The sequence below is a fragment of the Oncorhynchus kisutch genome, linkage group LG21 (genome assembly GCF_002021735.2).
Source record: "Oncorhynchus kisutch isolate 150728-3 linkage group LG21, Okis_V2, whole genome shotgun sequence".
In the NCBI taxonomy this organism is placed as follows: domain Eukaryota; kingdom Metazoa; phylum Chordata; class Actinopteri; order Salmoniformes; family Salmonidae; genus Oncorhynchus; species Oncorhynchus kisutch.
In genome coordinates this window covers 4,493,707-4,514,609 of record NC_034194.2, presented here as the reverse complement: position 1 = coordinate 4,514,609, position 20,903 = coordinate 4,493,707, and the positions used below count along the sequence as shown (strand labels likewise).

The following is a 20,903-nucleotide window of genomic DNA, read 5'->3' as shown; positions in this document are numbered from 1 at the left end:
AACATGTGGAAGAAGGTGCTCTGGTCAGATGAAACCAAAATTGAACTTTTTGGCAACAATGCAAAACATTATGTTTGGCGTAAAAGCAACACAGCTCATCACCCTGACCACACCATCCCCACTGTCAAACATGGTGGTGGCAGCATCATGGTTTGGGCCTGCTTTTCTTCAGCAGGGACAGGGAAGATGGTTCAAATTGATGGGAAGATGGATGGAGCCAAATACAGGACCATTCTGGAAGAAAACCTGATGGAGTCTGCAAAAGACCTGAGACTGGGACGGAGATTTGTCTTCCAACAAGACAATGATCTAAAACATAAAGCAAAATCTACAATGGAATGGTTCAAAAATAAACATATCCAGGTGTTAGAATGACCAAGTCAAAGTCCAGACCTGAATCCAATCGAGAATCTGTGGAAAGAACTGAAAACTGCTGTTCACAAATGCTCTCCATCCAACCTCACTGAGCTCGAGCTGTTTTGCAAGGAGGAATGGGAAAAAATGTCAGTCTCTCGATGTGCAAAACTGATAGAGACATACCCCAAGCGACTTACAGCTGTAATCGCAGCAAAAGGTGGCGCTACAAAGTATTAACTTAAGGGGGCTGAATAATTTTGCATGCCCAATTTTTCCGTTTTTGATTTGTTAAAAAAGTTTGAAATATCCAATAAATGTTGTTCCACTTCATGATTGTGTCCCACTTGTTGTTGACTCTTCACAAAAAAATACAGTTTTATATCTTTATGTTTGAAGCCTGAAATGTGGCAAAAGGTCGCAAAGTTCAAGGGGGCCGAATACTTTCGCAAGGCACTGTATCTTAGTCTATGTCGCTCTGACATCACTCGTCCAAATATTTATATATTCTTAATTCCCTTCCTTTAGATTGTGTGTATTGTTAGATATTACTGGACTGTTGGAGCTAGAAACACAAGCGTTTCGCTACACCCGCAATAACATCTGCTAAACAAGTGTATGTGCCAAATAAAATGTGATTTGATGTAGAGGTTTGGTGTTGGAGATCATTCCACACTCTGTGTTCTACAACCAGGTCTGGTGTTGGAGATTATTCTACACTCTGTGTTCTACTACCCAGGTATGGTGTTGGAGATCATTCTACACTCTGTGGATCTCCTGCATGTATTTTCTGATGTTTAATCAGACCACTTGAATGAGAGTATCTCTTGTCACATTGATCACAGCTATAAGGTTTATCTCCTGTGTGTGTTCTCTGGTGTGATTTCAGGCTGTTTGACTGAGTAAAACTCTTCCCACACTGACTACAGCTATAAGGTTTCTCTCCTGTGTGTACTCGCTGGTGTACTACCAGCTGGCTTGATGTAGTAAAACTATCTGCACATACATCACAGCTATAAGGCTTCTCTCCTGTGTGTGTTCTCTGGTGTCCTTTAAGGTGTTCTATCTGAGAAAAGCTTTTCCCACATTGATCACAACTATAAGGTTTCTCTCCTGTGTGTGTTCTCTGGTGCTCTTTAAGGTGTTCTCTCCGAGAAAAGTTTTTCCCACATTGCTCACAGCTATATGGCTGCTCTCCTGTGTGTGTTCTCTGGTGTGATACCAGGTTGGTTGACTGAGTAAAACCCTTGCCACACTGATCACAGCTATAAGGCTTCTCTCCTGTGTGTGTTCTCTGGTGTGATACCAGGTGGCTTGACTGAGTAAAACTCTTGCCACACTGATCACAGCTATAAGGCTTCTCTCCTGTGTGAATTCTCTGGTGTTTTTTAAGTTCTGATGAAGATTTGAAACGTTTCCCACAGTCAGAGCAGCAATGAGATTTCTTTCCTGTGGATCTCTGATGGTGTTTCTTGAGGTGTCCTGATGTGGAGAGACTCTTCTCTGCCTCGTCAGCATCATGATGTTGTTGAGGCTCCCCAGAGGATCCACGATAGGCCCGTCTCTCTCCTGTGTGAACGTCAAAGTCAGACAGTTAATATAGTGAATGTTTAAATGTTTTTACAAACTTTGACAAATGTCTTCTAAGTCTTGTTTTAGTTTGATTTTGGTCCACTAGCCAGTGTGGTAGGCAGATGAAAGAAAATACCAGCCACTGTAGCAGGCAGATGAAAGAATATACCAGCCACTGTAGCAGGCAGATGAAAGAATATACCAGCCACTGTAGCAGGCAGATGAAAGAAAATACCAGCCACTGTAGCAGGCAGATGAAAGAATATACCAGCCACTGTAGCAGGCAGATGAAAGAATATACCAGCCACTGTAGCAGGCAGATGAAAGAATATACCAGCCACTGTAGCAGGCAGATGAAAGAATATACCAGCCACTGTAGCAGGCAGATGAAAGAATATACCAGCCACTGTAGCAGGCAGATGAAAGAATATACCAGCCACTGTAGCAGGCAGATGAAAGAATATACCAGCCACTGTAGCAGGCAGATGAAAGAATATACCAGCCAATGTTGCAGGCAGATGAAAGAATATACCAGCCACTGAAGCAGGCAGATGAAATAATATACCAGCCACTGTAGCAGGCAGATGAAAGAATATACCAGCCACTGTAGCAGGCAGATGAACAAATATACCAGCCACTGTAGCAGGCAAATTAAAGAAAATACACTCCTGTGATTTTTTTTACCAGCCTCAATATTTTTTTGCCATGAATGATTACACCAAAAATCACAACAAGAAAAAGAATGAGCAGCTTGGCAATGTTGGTAAAACAAGAAATTGAAGTAAGAAGTAATGTGGCCTGAGTCTTTTAACCAATGTGTTATAATAAATCATTTAGATACAATAGTAATGATGAACCGCTGTACAAGTGAACATCAAGAATCAACAAAGTGCCTCCATAACACAAAACATCACTACACACCACACTGTCCTGACAGATAAAATGCTGCCTTATTATTATAGTTAAAATCAAATCAAAGTTTATTTGTCACGTGCCCGAATAAAACAGGTGAAGGTAGACCTTACAGTGAAATGCTTACTTACAGGCACTAACGAATAGTGCGGAGGAAAAAAAGTATGTGTGTGTGTGTGTAGGTAAGTAAAGAAATAAAACAACAACTAATCCATAGATTAGGGCCTAATTCATTCATTTCAATTGACTTCTATGAACTGTAACTCAGTAATATCGTTTAAATTATTGCATGTTGCGTTTATATTTTTGTTCAGTATAGTTAGGAACTGGGCAATTCCACGGAAACGGAATTACACCAGAACCTGATGTTTCCCTTTAAAATGTATAAAAACAAAAACCATAGCTGCTTTAAAACCACGTTTGTGTACATCAGTTCAACCACTATAACGGAGTTTGTGCCCCGTTATTAAACATTAGTATTTACTGGTGTTAATCTAACCTTCTGTCTCCTCCTCCTTCACTTCAAAAACTACATCCTCCTCTTTCTCCCCTTCTTTTACTGTAACATCCTCCTCCTCTTTCACTCTGAACACGTCTTCCTCTTCTTTCACTGTAACTTCTTTCTCTTCTTCTTTCACGGTAACAGCCTCACCCTCTACTTCTTGTTTTACTGTGACATCCTCCTCTTTCACGAAAACGTTCAGCCCCAGAGCTTCTTTCTCAGTCCAGCAGACTCCATCTTCTTTAGCAGGAGGGGAGAAGTTTAGTGAGCAACTCATGGTAGGGGATAATAGCTAGCTAGCATTAGTGCAGTGCTAGGCTAATTTATCAAGCCAACTAAATTAGCTAACAACAACTTAAATATGAAATGAAAAGTAGATACGATATAATGCTGGTAATTACACAGTGGCTATACACCGACACAGTCCAAATAACTTCAATGTTTCGGCTGTTTTGCCTAGCAAGGTACCAAGGTGTCTGACTAGCTGTTGTTGTTGAAGAAGCGTTCCGTCCACTAGATTATACGTCCCAGTGGCAGAATCACCTGAAAGACGCACATCGCCATCTGCTGACTGGAGTTGGTATCACAGTTAAGAAAAAACTTAAGGACAAAAAGTTAAAAAGCGACTGCCCCTAAAAACCAACGACTCCCTTTGAAAACGGGCGATGTGGCATCAGAAACATTTATTATTGTGTAAAAAATGTACTATTTCGCCCCAAAATAGTCATCCCATATTGGGCTGTGTATAACTATGTAAATGTCTCTCGGACAAGGTGACTTTTATCAATATACACTGTAAAAAGTAAAGGTTACTGGAGTATCCTTTAGGGGTTCTTCAAATTGAAACTGTGGGGGAACCACTAAAAGTAATTTGAATAACCTTTTCTGGGAACCCCTATAAGTTCCTCGAATAAGCTTTTGGGGTTAATTTTTTTAAAACCCCCTGTCCACCCTTCCCCATTATGAAAAAATATTTTAATAATAATAACAATATTGATTTAAATAATTCATTGTTAATTTAGTGGCACCACAAATGTGAATTAATATTTACAAAACACATTACAAAATTGCAACATTTCTGCAGACATGTCAGACTATAATAAATACTACATTTACTTTGTATAGTGCTTTTCATGACATTTACAACAAATTAAAAAATAATGATGTACAATAAAAACAACATTCATTTTGAATGTATCATAGGTAAACTAACAATATTGTAGACTTGATGCTAAATACAGATTTTTCAGCTTTAGTGTGTATATCCTATCCACTTAGTTATGTTAGGAAGTTTGCCATCATTATGGCCCTGGTAACTTCACCCCAACTTCATTTATCCCCAGAACACAGTAACTTAAAACAACATAAGTGTTTTTCTGACATTTTGGGGAAATTGAAGGGAAAATAAATAATACAGCCCTAGCAGAGCCCCAAGTCCCATGAGGACGTCCTCAAGGGCGTGGATGTTCTCCCCATCAAAGGTCAGCGGGATTTCACTCTCATGGTGAAATGGATTTCCGCCGATGTGCAGTAAAGGAGTGAAGAGCGGTGAAATCTGTGTCAACAAAAGTAAGAAAAGATTAATACACATACAATTAACAAAGAACAGAACAAATGTTCAGCTGTAGTTTTATATAAGCATGCACACCTATGTTTATGAAGAAACAGATGATACATTGTCAAGGACATAAAGGCCACTCGGGTCCTCATTGAAGAGGTAGGGCAAGAGCAGAATCGCTGCTGTGGTCTCCAGTCCTAGTAAAGTAAAGCAATGATCTTACTACACTTGCTAATTTTATTACAAAATACATTAGAAAAAGGAGAGGAATAAGAGCAAGTACCTCTTCTGTATTGTCCTTCAGGGACTGTCAAAATAGCAGGATGATGTCCTCACCCCTGCCTCACCTCTCTACCTCTGCTAGTCCTCTTTTTGTCTATATCCATTCCATGGACTTGATTCATTTCTGAGAACATCTGAAAAGATAATTTGCACACATTTGTATGCTAATAGACTTCAGTTTGTATTGACTGCTATGTAGGTTAAATTGACACTTCAAATGCAACTGTCCTACAACTTATCTGTACCTTCTTGATCCCAATTGCATTGTGTTCATGTTCTGTCCTATAAGAATTTCAAAGGAAGAGAAAATGTGTCAAAGAATTACAAGCATTAAAATAATATATATATATTAAGTAAATATTGAAAGATAAATGGCATCGACATACAATTGAATGCAAAATAGAAGAACATATTGGAGAAAGCACTAGCCAATACAGTACTGCCATGACATTTCAACATATCTTTGTACATAAATTGTTCAATATTTTATCAGGCTGACATGAAAGATTATACGCAACATTTTGCTGCGTGGCAATACTGTGTTTGGATTATGAAGGTAATTTATACAAAAGAGGAAGTCTATACACTATTAATACCATTATGCATTTGAATCCCATCTACAGCTACCATATGAACTGTTAATTTCCTTCCACAGGGGGGCGTACATGTAACGTTTCCAAAATGGGATAGTATTGTACATGTAACGTTTCCAAAATGGGATAGTATTGTACATGTAACGTAATGCCCCCTTGTAAATTAATAGTATTGCATGCTGCAGCAGGCTATATAAAGAGGAAGACCTCCATTGACGATTCAATTCGTTGTAACATCTCGTCTAGACAGGTCACCGTCCTTAGTTAGTTAACACACCTAACCTTACCAAGCTTAACGAAGCTAACGTTAGCTAGTTCATTATCACAAAAGTGATAACTGCTCTAGATTGGAAACTTACGTTAATGAGTGTAAAGTCATGTTGGCTTTATGGAAACGATATACAATATATGGGAAAGAATATAGTTCAGGAAATAATCCAAACCTAGTTCTGCTTAGTTAGGACATAATGTTAGCTAACTAACGGTACTGTACTGTAGCTCATACAACACCTACGGTCAAACCCGGGTTTCTAATATTTACGTTAATTAGCTATAGTAACGTTATGGAAGCTATTCACAGAAAACCATCATTGTCTTCGTTATTCATTATTAGTATGTTATATTATTATATAAATTATTTCGATACATATTTCGATACATACAGAGCCAAACATCAACCCAACTTACCTTTTTAACTGTTGTCGCATCCAAACTTGCCACCAGCGTTTTCAGTTGTAATTGCGAGGTTTCCGGAAGAAGTCCAGCAACAACGGAGGTTCCTCGATGAACCCACCTTCTAACAAGTAATTTGAAGAACCTTTTGGGGTTGTTTTTAATTGACAAGAACCCTACGGTTCTTAGGGGATCTGAGAACAACTCCAGTTGAACCCTTCATTTTTAGAGTGTAGTCGGCTCTATTTACTCTCAGATTCAAATATGCTGATTAGCATCAACGATCAAGTCAGCTGCTGCTGCTCCAATACTGTATGAGGTGAGACGGTGAACTAACGTTGAACTGGGCAGTCAGTCTTTCATTCTTTATTATGAGTCTGGTCTAACATTGTTACTGCACATTGTGGTGGAAATTCTAACCAATCAGGAGAGACTTTGTCATTTCTTCAAACAATCAACCTTTATTTGATAATAATTGCAATAATGTAGCTGGTCAGCCCTACACTCTGAGGTGGAAGGCCGAGAGCTCGATGACACAAGGAGTTCAGAAGCCTTATATCGTCAAACTATCTTGTGCATATAGAAAACAAGTGATCTTTGAACGTGTACGTGTGTGGAGAACGAGACACAAACGAACTGTGAATTGGTCGTCTCGTTCTGTAGCAACAGCTAGTTATTCTAGTCATCTAGTGAGGTGTCAAAACAACAGGAAATCACCCTAGACACAGTTCCTCTGAAGTCGATCAAAGATTCCCTGAATTGGGCCAAGCAAGCGCCTTTGGCCTGTCTGCCCAGAGGGTGTGTGGTTGCACACCCACACAAACTTCTCAACCTTAAAAGAGATCCTTCAACACATTAGAAGTCGTAAACTTAAAGAGGTTAACATAGATTTTTCCCTCACATTGGACAGAGATAAATCAGACCAGACTGAGCTGTGTGATGCAGTAGGGAGTTGTAGTTTCCAACAGGCCAATGCTCTAGTGCATAAATGTAATTAAGTACAATGACCATATTTCATTGCCTTATCTGTCTTTCTTTTACACCTGCTATGTAAGAGAGACGGAAGGAAGAATGCACGATGGTCAATGCTATCTGGGATCCTTGGAACATCCCTATCCTAAACCCTTTTAAATGTCAACTTCAATGGGCTAGTGATGTCCCAAAGATGTATCTCTACCTGAAAATACATGATTTAAGTGATGGATAGTTTGGTATTCAGCAGTCATAAAGCCTAAATTACTTTAATGAACTACTAAAATAGTGATTAATTTGTCAGACAGCGTAAACAGCAGCTCTACACATTATTGACTGACTGATCCATTCATCCTTCCATCCCTCCTCAGCCTTCCTCTCCTCTGAAGACCCAGTGAGGGTGGAGCTCAGTCAGAGAGCTGTTGAGGGACTGGTTAGGAAGAACACTTTTACAGCCAGAGAGGTGAGAGGTCACACATGGTTTAGATGGTAAATATTTGTGTTCATCACATAATGTAAGCAAAAGGGAGAATGTTCCATCATCTGTTTATTTACATTAGTACAAATTATCCACTGATGTGGTGTAATTTCTCACCCCTTTTGGCTTTATGAAAGTTAATTTCCTCTCCGGCACACACATTTGTTCTTTGATATTATGAAGGTCATTTGTGTATAATGTACTTTTCCCCACCCATTCACCCCATCTCTTTACACTGCTGATGTATATTTGGTGGCCTGACTGCATCCAGACTATGTCAAAGGCCCATCCTGGTAGATCTGAAACTAATGCAGCTTGGAGTGGTCGGATGACAGAAGTCACATTTAAGTGCCAGGTGTAACTGAGGCCGTAGATGTGCCATATCCATGACTTTGAGTGTTTTATGACTAAATGTGTTTCTGTGTTGCAGGGGCAGTCAATAAATGGAACGGCAAGGCCACAGAACATGACATAATCAGAGCTGTGGGAGACCACCTCAAGCCCCTGGTAGAGCCGGGGGTGGTGTTTACCACTCCACCACGCCTTCAGCAGGCTTGAAATGTGGGATTGATACTGTTTTTCATACTAACATGGACCAAGAGTCTGTTGATTGAGAGTCTGTTAGTCATTGGGTTCATTTGACTTACAATATGTTCATATCAAGCTTTATTTATACAGCACATTTCAGACATGGATGCAACCCAATGGAAACAAGAAAAACTAAAGAAAAACCCACACCAAACTTAAAGACAGGAAGCAACCGAGCTATACGTGCTAAAGTCAAACCTCAAAACCTAAATGGAAAAACCAAAGCCTGTAACTACCTTCCCCCTTAAGACAACAAATATATCCTATATTTTTGTTGGACAAGTTTGCTTACCACCAACTGAAAACAACTTCCATTTCACATTCTAATCAACTACAATGCTTCACTTTCACCAATATAAACATGGTGTCTACTGGCTGTCAACAATTAAAAACAAGATAAAAACAGGCACTTCTAAATAATAATATACAACCGTATCTTTTCTCCCTTTTCTTTCTATAGAATCCGAGAACTCTCGTCTTCCTTAAACTCACTAGCTTCTAGAACTCTCATCTACCTACAACTCACTAGCTTCTATTCCACTTGGAACGAGTCCAAACAAAACTCATCTCCAATACGGAAAAACGTGCAGTCAAAATAAATTGTGATCAAATGTACACCCCTTTTATTATGTGTTGGCAATAATGAACTTAATGGTGAGGCATGGAATAATAAAAATGTCTATTTTGTCAGCCAGAATTTGTTGAAATATGAGGTGATTTGAGTCATGCTTCTTCAGTTGTGGAATAAAGACAATTGGCACTTGAATGTTGTCAAGAAATACTGGAGTGATGTAAGATTGTTAATGAAATTGATTATAGAGCAATTTATTATACTGCTTCCATGTGTATTTATTCATTTTAACCTTCATGTAACAAGCTGACAAGGTAAAAATCTGTCCTTCTGCACCTGAACAAAGCAGTTAACCCGCTGTTCCCTGGTAGGCCGTCATTGTAAATAAGTCAGTTAAGACCTAATTCTGTCTCACAATGACGGCCCAACGCTCTAACCACTAGAAGAAATGACTGAAATGACTGAAAAACCTACCCGAAAATACTTTCAACTTTTACATTCAACCGAACGCATATTGGACGTTGGGAATAGTCTTCCTTTCAACGTCTTTTCAATTACATTTTGCTAAGTGGGATAGCCCGATGTCAAAACACAGTTTTAACGTGTCCAAATCAATAACCAATACGCAGAAACAGTTTGGGATAAATTGAAAACCTAAGCATAAAATGGGCTATAACCACAAACATCTGCAACAATAATCATATTACTTGTATTCATTTAAACAAGTTCCTTATAAACTGCACAAGCACCAGAAACGCTGTTGTTTTGACAAGTAGCAATAAATCACTGATATCGATTAGGTTGTACGTGCTGTTGAAACTAACACAACAAAAAAAACATGGAAATGGGAGATGTATTTTACCTCACTGATTAGAGGACAACGTGCAGAAGACAGTCAGCTACATTTTGGAGTGATGCATTTAAACAAAGGAACGCAACACTTATGTCATTACTCATCGATATCACGTTGAAATCAAATGTGCGAGAGGAGGGAGATGAGGTTGCACGTCCTGTTAAAACTAACAGCTCAAAAACCACACGGAATCTGGGAATAATGTAAACATCACTCGTTAGAGGACAACTTGTGGTAAACAGCTAGCTGCATTTTGATTCCAGTGGGTCACCAACGTGTTAAGTGTAACACAACAACTTTCAATTCAGAGCCTGGAATTTTCCCCTGAGGCTAATATCCATATCATGTTGAAATCAATTGATAAAGGGGCAAACGTTTAGGGTTCTACATTGTGACATTATTAAAATACTCCTAGTACATTGTTAAAACATTTTGCATTGTGACATTAATTCATTGATATCATGAAACAACTCCTTTGTGTATGTACTTTCTGATATTTGATCTGCGAGCTTTTATCCGATTATCTCTGGTCACAGCAAAGAGGTTTCTCTTCTGTGTGTGTTCTCTGGTGTACTGTCAGACACGTAGATTAAACCAAACTCTTCCCACATTGAGTACAGCTAAAACATTTCTCTCCTGTGTGTGTTCTCTGGTGTACAGTCAGGTAGCCAGATGTAACATAACTCTTCCCACATTGATCACAGCTATAAGGTTTCTCTGTTGTGTGTGTTTTCTGATGTTTAGTCAGATTGGAAGATGGAGTAAAACTCTTCCCACATTGAGTACAGCTATAAGATTTCTCTCCTGTGTGAATTAGCAGGTGTGTTTTCAATGAATATGATCTAGAGAAACTCATTCCACAATGAGAGCAGTGTTACGTTTTTTCTCCTGTGTGGATTCTCTGGTGGATTTGAAGTTCTGATTTAGATTTGCAGTTCTTCTCACAGTCAGAGCAGCAGTAAGGATTCTTCAATGTGGGTCTCTGCTGGTGTTTCTTGGGGTGTTCTGATCTGGAGAGACTCTTCTCTGCCTCTTCAGCATCATGATGTTGTTGAGACTCCCCAGAGGACCCAAGATAGTCACATCTCTCTCCTGTGTGAACGACAAAGTCAGATGGTTAAAGTCCCACAACAGCAGAAATCCACTGTTTATTTGAGGTAAAAGGTGATGCCCAGAGCGTACCCATGAAGTTGTACAACAATTGACACCTGTTAAATTATTTGACAATTGTCAATTGAGCAACAATAGTTATATTTTGTCTTGTTTTCACATTAGTAGTAACATCGATAACTACTGGAAGATCCTAACAATAACATAGACCTACTGTAGACCCATAACTTCACCTAACAATAACAGACCTACTGTAGGACCCATAACTTTACCTAACAGTAACATAGACCTACTCTAGGACCCATAACTTAACCGAACAATAACATAGACCTAATAACATAAACACTAAAGGAGAGTCTCACTCTTGAATCAAAAGAATTTGCAAATGATTTCGACAGAGGAGAGGGCGTACAAAAATCAATAAATTATCTCTTTCAAGCACAGTTTCGCAAAAACCAAGCATTCTTGAATTTGTACTACCCTCTATTCAAAGTGCTGTGAACAAATGAAGGGAATCTTTCACAAACATTGGCACATAAGATACGATGACAGTATCGGTAATGCGTTTCCAGACCCTCCCTTGGTCGTATTCTCACGGGGCAGAAATCTCAGAGATCAATTGGTAAACTCTCATATACCACCCCAAAATACTCCTGCACAATGTCTATTTGCGCCTCTCCCGGATGGCAACTACAAGTGTAATGGCTGCGCTGAATGCAATGGCACTTACAAATATAGATCCTCCAAAAACACCCCCAAACAGGGAAACAGATCCCAATCAAAGGTGTTATCACATGCACCACTAAGGCAGTTATTTATCTTAGAACGTTTTGGAAGCGAAACCCTTGATTTCGTCCCTAAATTATATCGGCATCGAACACATCACCCTCCCTAGGAGAGGGGGTGACCTTCTGGTTAAAACGTGAGGTTGTCTGGATCTTTAATTTAAAGAGCCTTGCTCCCGTCGGTCTCAACATAGCCATTATTGTAATATTGCTATTCATTGTAAATGTTTGTAGGTCTATGTAGCCAAATTGTATCTATGACCGTATGCTATCCATTAATGTTTTTACACGTTCTACTTATATCTGTAAATTAACCAATGATATCAGGCCACACTCGGACATGATTACAGACACCTGTGTGTGTCCTTTGACACAAACCAGTTACCCGCAGTGTTTGTCATTATACCCTGATGAAGACAGCTTGTCTGTGAAAACATTGGTATCAGGTTATTAAATTATTGCATCTGAGCTCCTAGAGTGTGAGGTTCTCCTTTTCTGTTTCAGGCCACCGCGGTCTGACAACTTGGATGGAAAATTACTGAGGATAATAGCAGATTAGGCAGCTGGTTAGGCAGTTGTCATGTTAGCCAGAGCGTTGGTGACTGTAACTGTACTGCTGGAAAACACTTCTTTGCTCCTTTTTGCCTACGTTTATTGACACCTGGACATTTTCAACGGGTGTTGAGCTAGTAAATTCATTATTCTGCTCTCTGGTACTCAGACGAGTGCTCTGAAATCGGAGTAGTTAGCCAGAGCTCATTTCTGAAACCACCCAAATGTCCATTGAGAACGCACAACGACTACACCATTTAGCTAAGAATGACGGGAATAATCAAGTCAATAAACGATGGGTAGTTAGTTAGATAGAATATAGTTAAGGTAACTTATTTGAAAAGTTATTACTTTATTACATTGCTCAACCTTTTCTTAACATTTATCATAATTGGTTAAAGCGATGAATTGGAATAGGCACTCGTTGGACCTCAGCCACAAATTTTCCGCCATTTTCTTGAAATCTGAAAACTAGTTGAAGCCACGCCCATTTATGGAAGAATTGCATTATGGGCCCTAAAATACGTCATATTGTGGCGAATTTAGTACGACATCCGGGAACTTATGGCACACGACCTACATCATACTATGACCATTTTTTTAAAATATATTTTTATTTTATTAATATCAAATCAATACATAAAGCACATGAGGGAACACAAGCATACATAGATTACAAACAATCGACAATCGAGCTAGGGGGTACAATATCACATTACAATTACACAAGGACCTTAAGGGACATGCATATACTTACAATTCTAACAGCTTTTTTGTTAGTAGAGCATTTAACCGTCTTAAAATACAGTTCAATTTCTTTTTGTAGGGTATGAAAATGTGATTTTCTGTTTGTAAATTTACATTTGTGTATATGAAATTTGGCCAAAAGAATAATTACATTAATTACATAAAAATGATTCCGCTTATTTCTATTGTATGTAAAGAATCCAAACAGTACATCTCTCCACAATAGTGTAAAATCTTCAGAAATGTGTTCAATTATAAACCTACTGATGTCTTGCCACAGTTTTCTTACATGCATACAATGCCAAAAAAGATGCACAACTGTTTCTGGGTGGTCATTACAAAAGGAGCAATTTGAGTTGATGTTTTCCTTAAACTTCTTCATATAGTGGTTGGCAGGATAATATTTATGAATAATTTTAAAGGAAACTTCCTTAATTTTGTTAACAAGTAGGTATGTGTGTGGCAACATCCAAACTTTTTTCCAACAGTTATCATACTATGACCAATAAGCATACTATATACTCAATTCCCGTCACAAATAGTACGGTTAGTATGAGTATTCTAACACTGCTAATGACTTATAAACAGCTCTAACAATTTGACCCCCACAGGAAATCTACACTGGCAGTTATAGAAAGACCCAATTATTACATACCCATTGATTCTTGAAGAATATAACTTATACATGCTTCAAATGTTTCAAAACATTGTTTGTAAAAAAGCACTGTATAGCCTCAAAACCTGGTTAAAATGATCATTTTTACCTTTATTTTACCTTTAAGGCAGTTATGAACAAATTCTTATTTTCAATGACTGCCTAGGAACAGTGGGTTAACTGCCTGTTCAGGGGCAGCACGACAGATTTGTACCTTGTCAGGTCAGGGATTTGAACTTGTAACCTTCCAGTTACTAGTCAACAGCTCTAACCACTAGGCTACTCTGCCGCCCCTTATGGATGGCCAGCCCTTGTATTTATAGTGAAGTCAATTCAAGGGGTAGCCCTGAGCTGGACTGAAACCTGGGTCCAGCAACTGTCAAGCACCTCTTCCTCTTTCACGATAACGTTCAGCCACATTCCCTCTTTCTCCGTCCAACAGACCTCCTCTTCTTTAGCAGGAGGAGAGTAACTTAGTGAGCTCATGGTAGGAGATGTTAGCTAGCTAGGCTAATGCTAACTTAACAAGCCCGCTAGCTGACTAATAACAACAACACCGTATATATTACATTAAAACGGATAACTAACTAGACGACAGAAGTGGGTTTAAAACACAGTGGCTAATATACACTAAAGAGCTTAATTGGTTCGGCTATTTTGTCTAGTAAGCTACTGAGGTGGCAGTTGTTGAAAGAAGCGTTCCGTCCACTAGATTATACGTCACACTAACAGCATCGCCTTAAAGCCCCACACCAGACCTTGTCTGTTCATTATATACATCTACATGATGTATTGTTACACCATGTTGGAGCAGTATAGACCTAGTCTGTTCCTTATATACATCTATATGAGGTATTGTTACACCTTGTAGGAGCAGTATAGATCTACTGTAGCTAGCTGCTAATTTAGATGTAGTATGACTTAATTAATGAAACTGCCTTAAATATGCTGGGGTAAACATGTTTTATTCGCACTAATCAATCAACACATTCCTGTCTTTGTATGTCTCAATATAATGGTATTATTTAATTAAATTCATTTAAAAGAATCTTTGTCTGAAAATAAAATATGATCCTCAACTGCGTTTCCCACTCCAGTCAGCAGACGGCGATGTGCGTCTTTCAGGCGATGCTGCTAGCGTGACGTATAATCTAGTGGACGGTTCTTCATAAACAGTTCGTCAAACACCTCGGTAGCTTGCTAGCCAACATAGCCGAAATATTCCGGCTGTTTATACGCTTTCGGCGTATATTAGCTAATGTGTTTTAGACACACTTCTGTCGTATCTACTTGTTAACCTATTTAATTTAATATTACGTAATCTTTTATTAGTCAGCTATAGTAGCTGGCTGGGTAAGTTAGCACTAGCATGGTCACTAATGATCCCCGAACATGAGCTCCCTAAACTTCTCCCCTCCTGTTAAAGAAGAGGAAGTCTGCTGGACGGAGGAAGAGGGTCTGTGGCTGAACGTTGTGGTGAAAGAGGAGGAAGAGGATGTCAAAATACAAAAACAAGTAGAGGGTGAGGCTGTTACAGTGAAAGAAGAAGAGAAAGACTCGTTCAGAGTGAAAGAGGAGGATGTTACAGTCAAAGAAGAGGAGGAAGAGAAAGAGGAGGACACCGTTTTTGGAGTGAAGAAGGAAGGGGAGATTACTATCACATTGAAAGACGAAGATGAAGAGGAGGAGATCGGATATCTGATAAACACCAGTAAGTACTGCCTTCAATCGGTATTTATCTTTGGATATTCGGAGTTGGCTCGTCAATACCTCTTCAATGAAGGGCCCTAGGATGAGGACCGATGTCTAGAATCAGACGGCGCAGAGAGCAAGCTACCCCTTGTATTTTCCGTTCTGTTTCCAAAAAGTGACTTAACATATATATTTAAGAAGGGTCTATCTGCTGACCGCAGACTGGGGGGCACGGCATGTAGTGATTTTTGTGTAGTGATGATTTACTACACACTGTGCCCACCAATAGTGCCATGTGAGAGTTGGGTTGGCTACACCAAAGATTATGGATATACTAACAAGATGTCTCTCCGACCAAACAAGGGGAGTCGTTGTCCACAAAGCGGCACTGTGGATTCTCTAGCTCCCGCCTCCCCCTTCTTTGGGTATACTTCTTATTATTGTCATCCATTGTAATCCACAGACATGAACACACCGTTCTATACAGTCCACCTGGTAGAAGTTCATATCTAACAGATGAAAATCTCTTTTAGGAACTTAGAAAGAGGGGGAGTCTACAGCTGCAACAACTAGGATTGTGCCTTTGGCTTCTGGACAACGAAATAAAGTTGATATGAAAACCAATAGAACAGGAGAGAAATGGCATAGTGGTGGATCCAATAGAACAAGAGAAAATTACAAAATGGGTCCAATAGAAACAGGAGAGAAGTGGCATGGTGGTGTGTCCAGTAAAACAGGAGAGAATTGACATAGTAGTGGGTCCAATGGAACAGGAGAGAAATGGCATAGTGGTGGGCCCAAGAGGTAAATAAATTGATATAAATTTGCCCAAATTATATAATAACTCCTGTCTATACAGAAAGAAAGAAAATCCTTTACCAGAAAGTGTGACCGGGCAGTGTGTGTGGCAATAGGCCTCGCTGATTACTGAGTTGCGGCTGTCAGTGAAAAGCATCTCAAATAGGTATGAAGATGAAGTCTCTTGAATATAATTTTAAATATTGAGACAAGAAGAAGGGGAGGGTTGTGTGGTGAAGATAGGTGAGTCTCTTTAGAAAAAGTGTAGTACTGTAGAAACACCCTCCGACATGAAGGGCTTCCCCAGTATAGTACTGTAGAAACACCCTCCGACATGAAGGGCTTCCCCAGTATAGTACTGTAGAAACACCCTCCAACATGAAGGGCTTCCCCAGTATAGTACTGTAGAAACACCCTCCAACATGAAGGGCTTCCCCAGTATAGTCCTGTAGAAACACCCTCCAAGGATAATTTGTCTTTCTGATTTTGAATTGTAAGACAAAATTATTAGTCCATACTGCTGTAACCCATAGTAACATATTAGATAATTCACAACATGGAACAACATTAACCATAGTAACACATTGGATAACATTCACAACATGGAACAACAGTAACTATAGTAACACATTGGATAACATTCACAACATGGAACAACAGTAACCATAGTAACATTGTTTCCCCCCAAAAATCTAAAGGAAGTTTGTTCTGAAGTGTCTGTCCTCTATCTGAGAGAGAATAAAAAAATGTTTTTAACCCCTTATTTATGTCACTAAACTCTTTCCACATTTTGTTACGTGACAGCCTTATGCTACAATGGATTAAATAAATACAAATCCTCATCAATCTACACATAATACCCCATAATGACATCACAATACCCCATAATAACAAAGCGAAAATAGGTTTTTAGAAATAAAATCACATTTATTATAAAGAAAAAACAAATACCTTATTTACATAAGTATTCAGTCCCTTTGCTATGATACTCAAAATTGAGTTCAGGTGCATCCTGTATCCATTAATCATCCTTGAGATGTTTCTACAACTTGATTGGAGTCTACCTGTGGTAAATTCAGTTGATTGGAAATGATTTGGAAAAGCCCACACCTGTCTGGCTACCACAGCATTCTGAAGCATTTCGCTACACTCGCATTAACATCTGCTAACCATGTGTATGTTGACAAATAAAATTTGATTTGATTTTGAAGCGATACGCCATCCCATCTGGTTTGCGCTTAGTGGGACTATCATTTGTTTTTCAACAGGACAATGACCCAATACACCTCCAGGCTGTGTAAGGGCTATTTGACCAAAAATGAGAGTGATGGAGTGCTGCATCAGATGACCTGGCCTCCACAATCACCCAACCTCAACTCAATTGAGATGGTTTGGGATTAATTGGACCGCAGAGTGAAGGAAAAGCAGACAACGAGTGCTCAGCATATGTGGGAACTCCTTCAAGACTGTTTGAAAAGCATTCCAGGTGAAGCTGGTTGAGAGAATGCCAAGAGTGTGCAAATTTGTCATCAAGACGAAGGGTGGCTACAAATATATTTTGATTTGTTTACCACTTTTTTGGTTACTACATGATTCCATATGTGTTATTTCATTGTCATGTCTTCACTATTATTCTACAATGTAGAAAATAGTACAAATAAATAAAAACCCTTGAATGAGCAGGTATGTCTGTAACCGATGTGAAATGGCTAGCTAGTTAGCCGTGGTGCGCGCTAATAGCGTTTCAATCGGTGACTTCACTCGCTAAACTGTTACATTGATGCTGTTGACCCAGATCACTGGTTGCTGCGGAAAAGGAGGTCAAAAGGGGGGTGAGTGTTAAAGATGTGATATGGCTAGCTAGTTTGCGGTTCTGCGCGCTAAAAGCTGTTCAATCGGTGACGTCACTTGCTCTGAGACCTTGAAATAGTGGTTCCCCTTGCTCTGAAAGGGCCGTGGCTTTTGTGGAGCGATGGGTAACGATGCTTCGTGGGTGAATGTTGCTGATGTGTGCAGAGGGTCCCTGGTTCGAGCCCGGACGGGCGAGGGGACAGAAGCTATACTCTTACATTTCCAAACTTTTGACTGGTACTGTATAGCTCATTTCATGTTTTTACATTCAGTTACAAAAAGTAACTTTCTTACCACTTCTTCCATAGTCAAACATGTAAGGAAAGATTGTTTTTAAATCAAAAGGGATGCTGTAAAAAATGTTTTGAATTCAAATGGATTTACCCAGCCTACAAGGCACTACAGCCACTCTGTGATGACCAGTTCTGCTCTTTTATTGAGGGATATAGTCTAGATTACACCTCATAGGAAGATACTAGATACTGTTTGTCTTTGGCAGGAGAGAGACCAGACTCTCACTCTGACAGCAGGAAGAGTCCTTCAGGGAAACCAGACCCAGAGACACCCAAACCAGCGAGACAACACCACTGCTCCCATTGTGAAAAGAGTTTTCGCTGGTTAGGGAACCTAAAACGCCATGAGAGGAGACACACAGGAGAAAAGCCATACCACCGCTTCCAATGTGAAAAGAGATTTTCCAGATCAGGGGACTTAAAAGCTCATGAGTGAATAGACACAGAGCCTAATGTGAGTTTTCTTGAGTAGCACTCCTGATCTTGCACTGATAGTGCGCTCTAATATTCAGAATACATTGTGAAAATCTAAAATCTTCGCTCACAATTTTTGCTCCAGGCAGATATACTACATCCATAACTAGCGGTTTCCTCATCAGGAGGGAGGTGTTTCTGCCAATCAAATTGTGTGCGCATCGCCCTCGTGCTGCAATTTTAGCAAACACAGAAAGGGGCCGATATTGGAGACCAAAAGTCGTCTGGCACAGTGCTTAGGATTTCAACAACTTGAATAACTTATTTCTGGCCTACAATCATCGATGTTATTACTAATGTGAAAACAAGACAAACTAGAACTTTCTCACTTGACTGTCTTAAGACAATTGTCAAATAATTTTAACATTCATTACAGACATCAATTGTTGTACAACATCATGGCTACACTGTTGGCATCACCTTTTACTATGGATTTCCGCTGTTGTGGGCCTTTAACCATCTGCCTGACTCTGTTCACACAGGAAAGAGAAGTGTCTATCTTGGATCCTCTGGGGAGCCTCAACAACTTCATGATGCTGATGAGGCAGAGAAAGGTCTCTCCAGATCTGAACTCCTCAAGAAGCACCAGCAGAGACCCACAGGGAAAAAATCTCACTGCTGCTCTGACTGTGGGAAGAGATTCACCTCCTCAGCAGGCATTACAATTCATCAAAGAATCCACACAGGAGAGAAACCTTATAGCTGTGATCAATGTGGGAAGAGATATCTTACATGTAGCAGTCTAACTAAACACCAGAGAACACACACAGGAGAGAAACTTTTTAGCTGCTCTGACTGTGGAAAGAGTTTTGTTTCTTCAGGATGTTTAGAATCACACCAGAGAACACACACAGGAGAGAAACCTTATAGATGTGATCAATGTGGGAAGAGTTTTGTTACGTCTAGTAGTCTGACTAAACACCAGAGAACACACACAGGAGAGAAACCGTATAACTGTAAACAATGTGGGAAGACTTTTAGTCAGTCATTCAGCCTGATATCACACCAGAGAACACACACCGGAGAGAAACCTTATAGCTGTGATCAATGTGGGAAGAGTTTTGTTACTTCTAGCAGTCTGACTATACACCAGAGAACACACACAGGAGAGAAACCTTATAGCTGTGATCAATGTGACAAGAGATACTCTAGTAAAAGATCTCTGATCAAACATCAGAAAAAACATACATGAAGGAGTTGTTTCACGATATCAATTAAATAAAATCTCAAAATGTAGAATGTTTTAACATTGTAGTAGGAGTATTTTAATGAAGTCACAATGTAGAACCCTAAACGTTTGCCCCCTGTTCAATTGATTTCAGTGTGATATGGATATTAGCCTCGGGAAAAATCCAGGCTCTGAAATGGAAGAGTACTATTTGTGGTCTAACAAAAAGTGTCTAACAAAAAAAAGAGTTGTGTTGCACTTACCGCGTTGGCGACCCACTTGAATCAATATGTAGCTAGCTGTTTTCTACAAGTTGTCTTCTAACCAGTGATGTACACATTATTCCCAGATTCCGTGTGGTTTTTGAGCTGTTAGTTTGATGAGTGATGACAAATAAGTGTTCCATCTCTCCAAAATGTAGCTGACTGTCTTCTGCAGGTTGTCCTCTAACCAGTGAGGTAACAGGTAACTCTAATTTCCAAGTTTTTTTTGTTTGTGTTAGTTTCAACAGCCCATACAACCTGATTTCCCCACTAATCGAAATCAGTGATTTATTGCTACTTGTCAAAACAAGTGTTTCTGGTGCTTGTGCAGTTTATAAGGTGCTTGTTTAATAAATAAAAGTAATATGGTTATTGTGGCTGATGTGTTTATATTGTACATTTTATGTTTAGGTTTTCAATATATCACAACTGTTTCTGCATATTAGTTATTGATTTGGACACATTAAAACTGTGTTTTGACATTGGGACTATCTGTTGCAGGAATTAAATTCCTATATGTTTTAATACCCAATTAAAATGAAACACTGTCAATTTCTAAGAATTTGTAAGACTCTGTCCCTTTATAAAACGGACAGAGACCAGTCTCA

At 39.3% G+C, this 20,903-nt stretch overlaps 2 protein-coding genes and 3 long non-coding RNA genes across 6 annotated transcripts; 2 read left to right on the top strand and 3 right to left on the bottom strand.

Moving 5' to 3' along the window:
• Positions 1-908: 908 nt before the first annotated feature.
• On the bottom strand, positions 909-3,898 carry LOC109866158 (zinc finger protein 239-like). The gene is made up of 2 exons (XM_020454722.2): positions 3,865-3,898; positions 909-1,923 (listed from the first exon to the last, which is right to left on the bottom strand). The coding sequence occupies exons 1-2, from the start codon at positions 3,896-3,898 to the stop codon at positions 1,109-1,111; spliced, it is 849 nt and encodes a 282-aa protein (XP_020310311.2). The 3' UTR covers positions 909-1,108.
• A 439-nt stretch (positions 3,899-4,337) lies between these two features.
• On the bottom strand, positions 4,338-6,820 carry LOC116356229 (uncharacterized). Its single transcript, XR_004204714.1, has 5 exons — positions 6,461-6,820; positions 5,426-5,462; positions 5,182-5,314; positions 4,989-5,095; positions 4,338-4,895 (listed from the first exon to the last, which is right to left on the bottom strand). It is a non-coding gene; the product is annotated as an uncharacterized LOC116356229 (long non-coding RNA).
• LOC116356231 (uncharacterized) lies at positions 6,492-9,264 on the top strand. Its single transcript, XR_004204716.1, has 3 exons — positions 6,492-6,764; positions 7,789-7,880; positions 8,326-9,264. It is a non-coding gene; the product is annotated as an uncharacterized LOC116356231 (long non-coding RNA).
• On the bottom strand, positions 8,633-12,097 carry LOC116356233 (uncharacterized). The gene is made up of 2 exons (XR_004204718.1): positions 11,748-12,097; positions 8,633-10,999 (listed from the first exon to the last, which is right to left on the bottom strand). It is a non-coding gene; the product is annotated as an uncharacterized LOC116356233 (long non-coding RNA).
• Positions 12,098-14,907: 2,810 nt separating this feature from the next.
• LOC109866157 (gastrula zinc finger protein XlCGF17.1-like) lies at positions 14,908-20,672 on the top strand. Of its 2 annotated transcripts, none has more exons than XM_031800823.1 (2): positions 14,908-15,467; positions 19,347-20,672. In XM_031800823.1, exons 1-2 carry the CDS (start codon positions 15,149-15,151, stop codon positions 20,054-20,056), a joined length of 1,029 nt encoding a protein of 342 aa, XP_031656683.1. In that variant the 5' UTR covers positions 14,908-15,148; the 3' UTR covers positions 20,057-20,672. The 2 variants fall into 2 exon arrangements, with proteins under 2 accessions (XP_031656683.1, XP_031656684.1); XM_031800824.1 differs by having other exon boundaries at positions 17,515-20,672.
• The last annotated feature ends 231 nt before the right edge of the window (positions 20,673-20,903 follow it).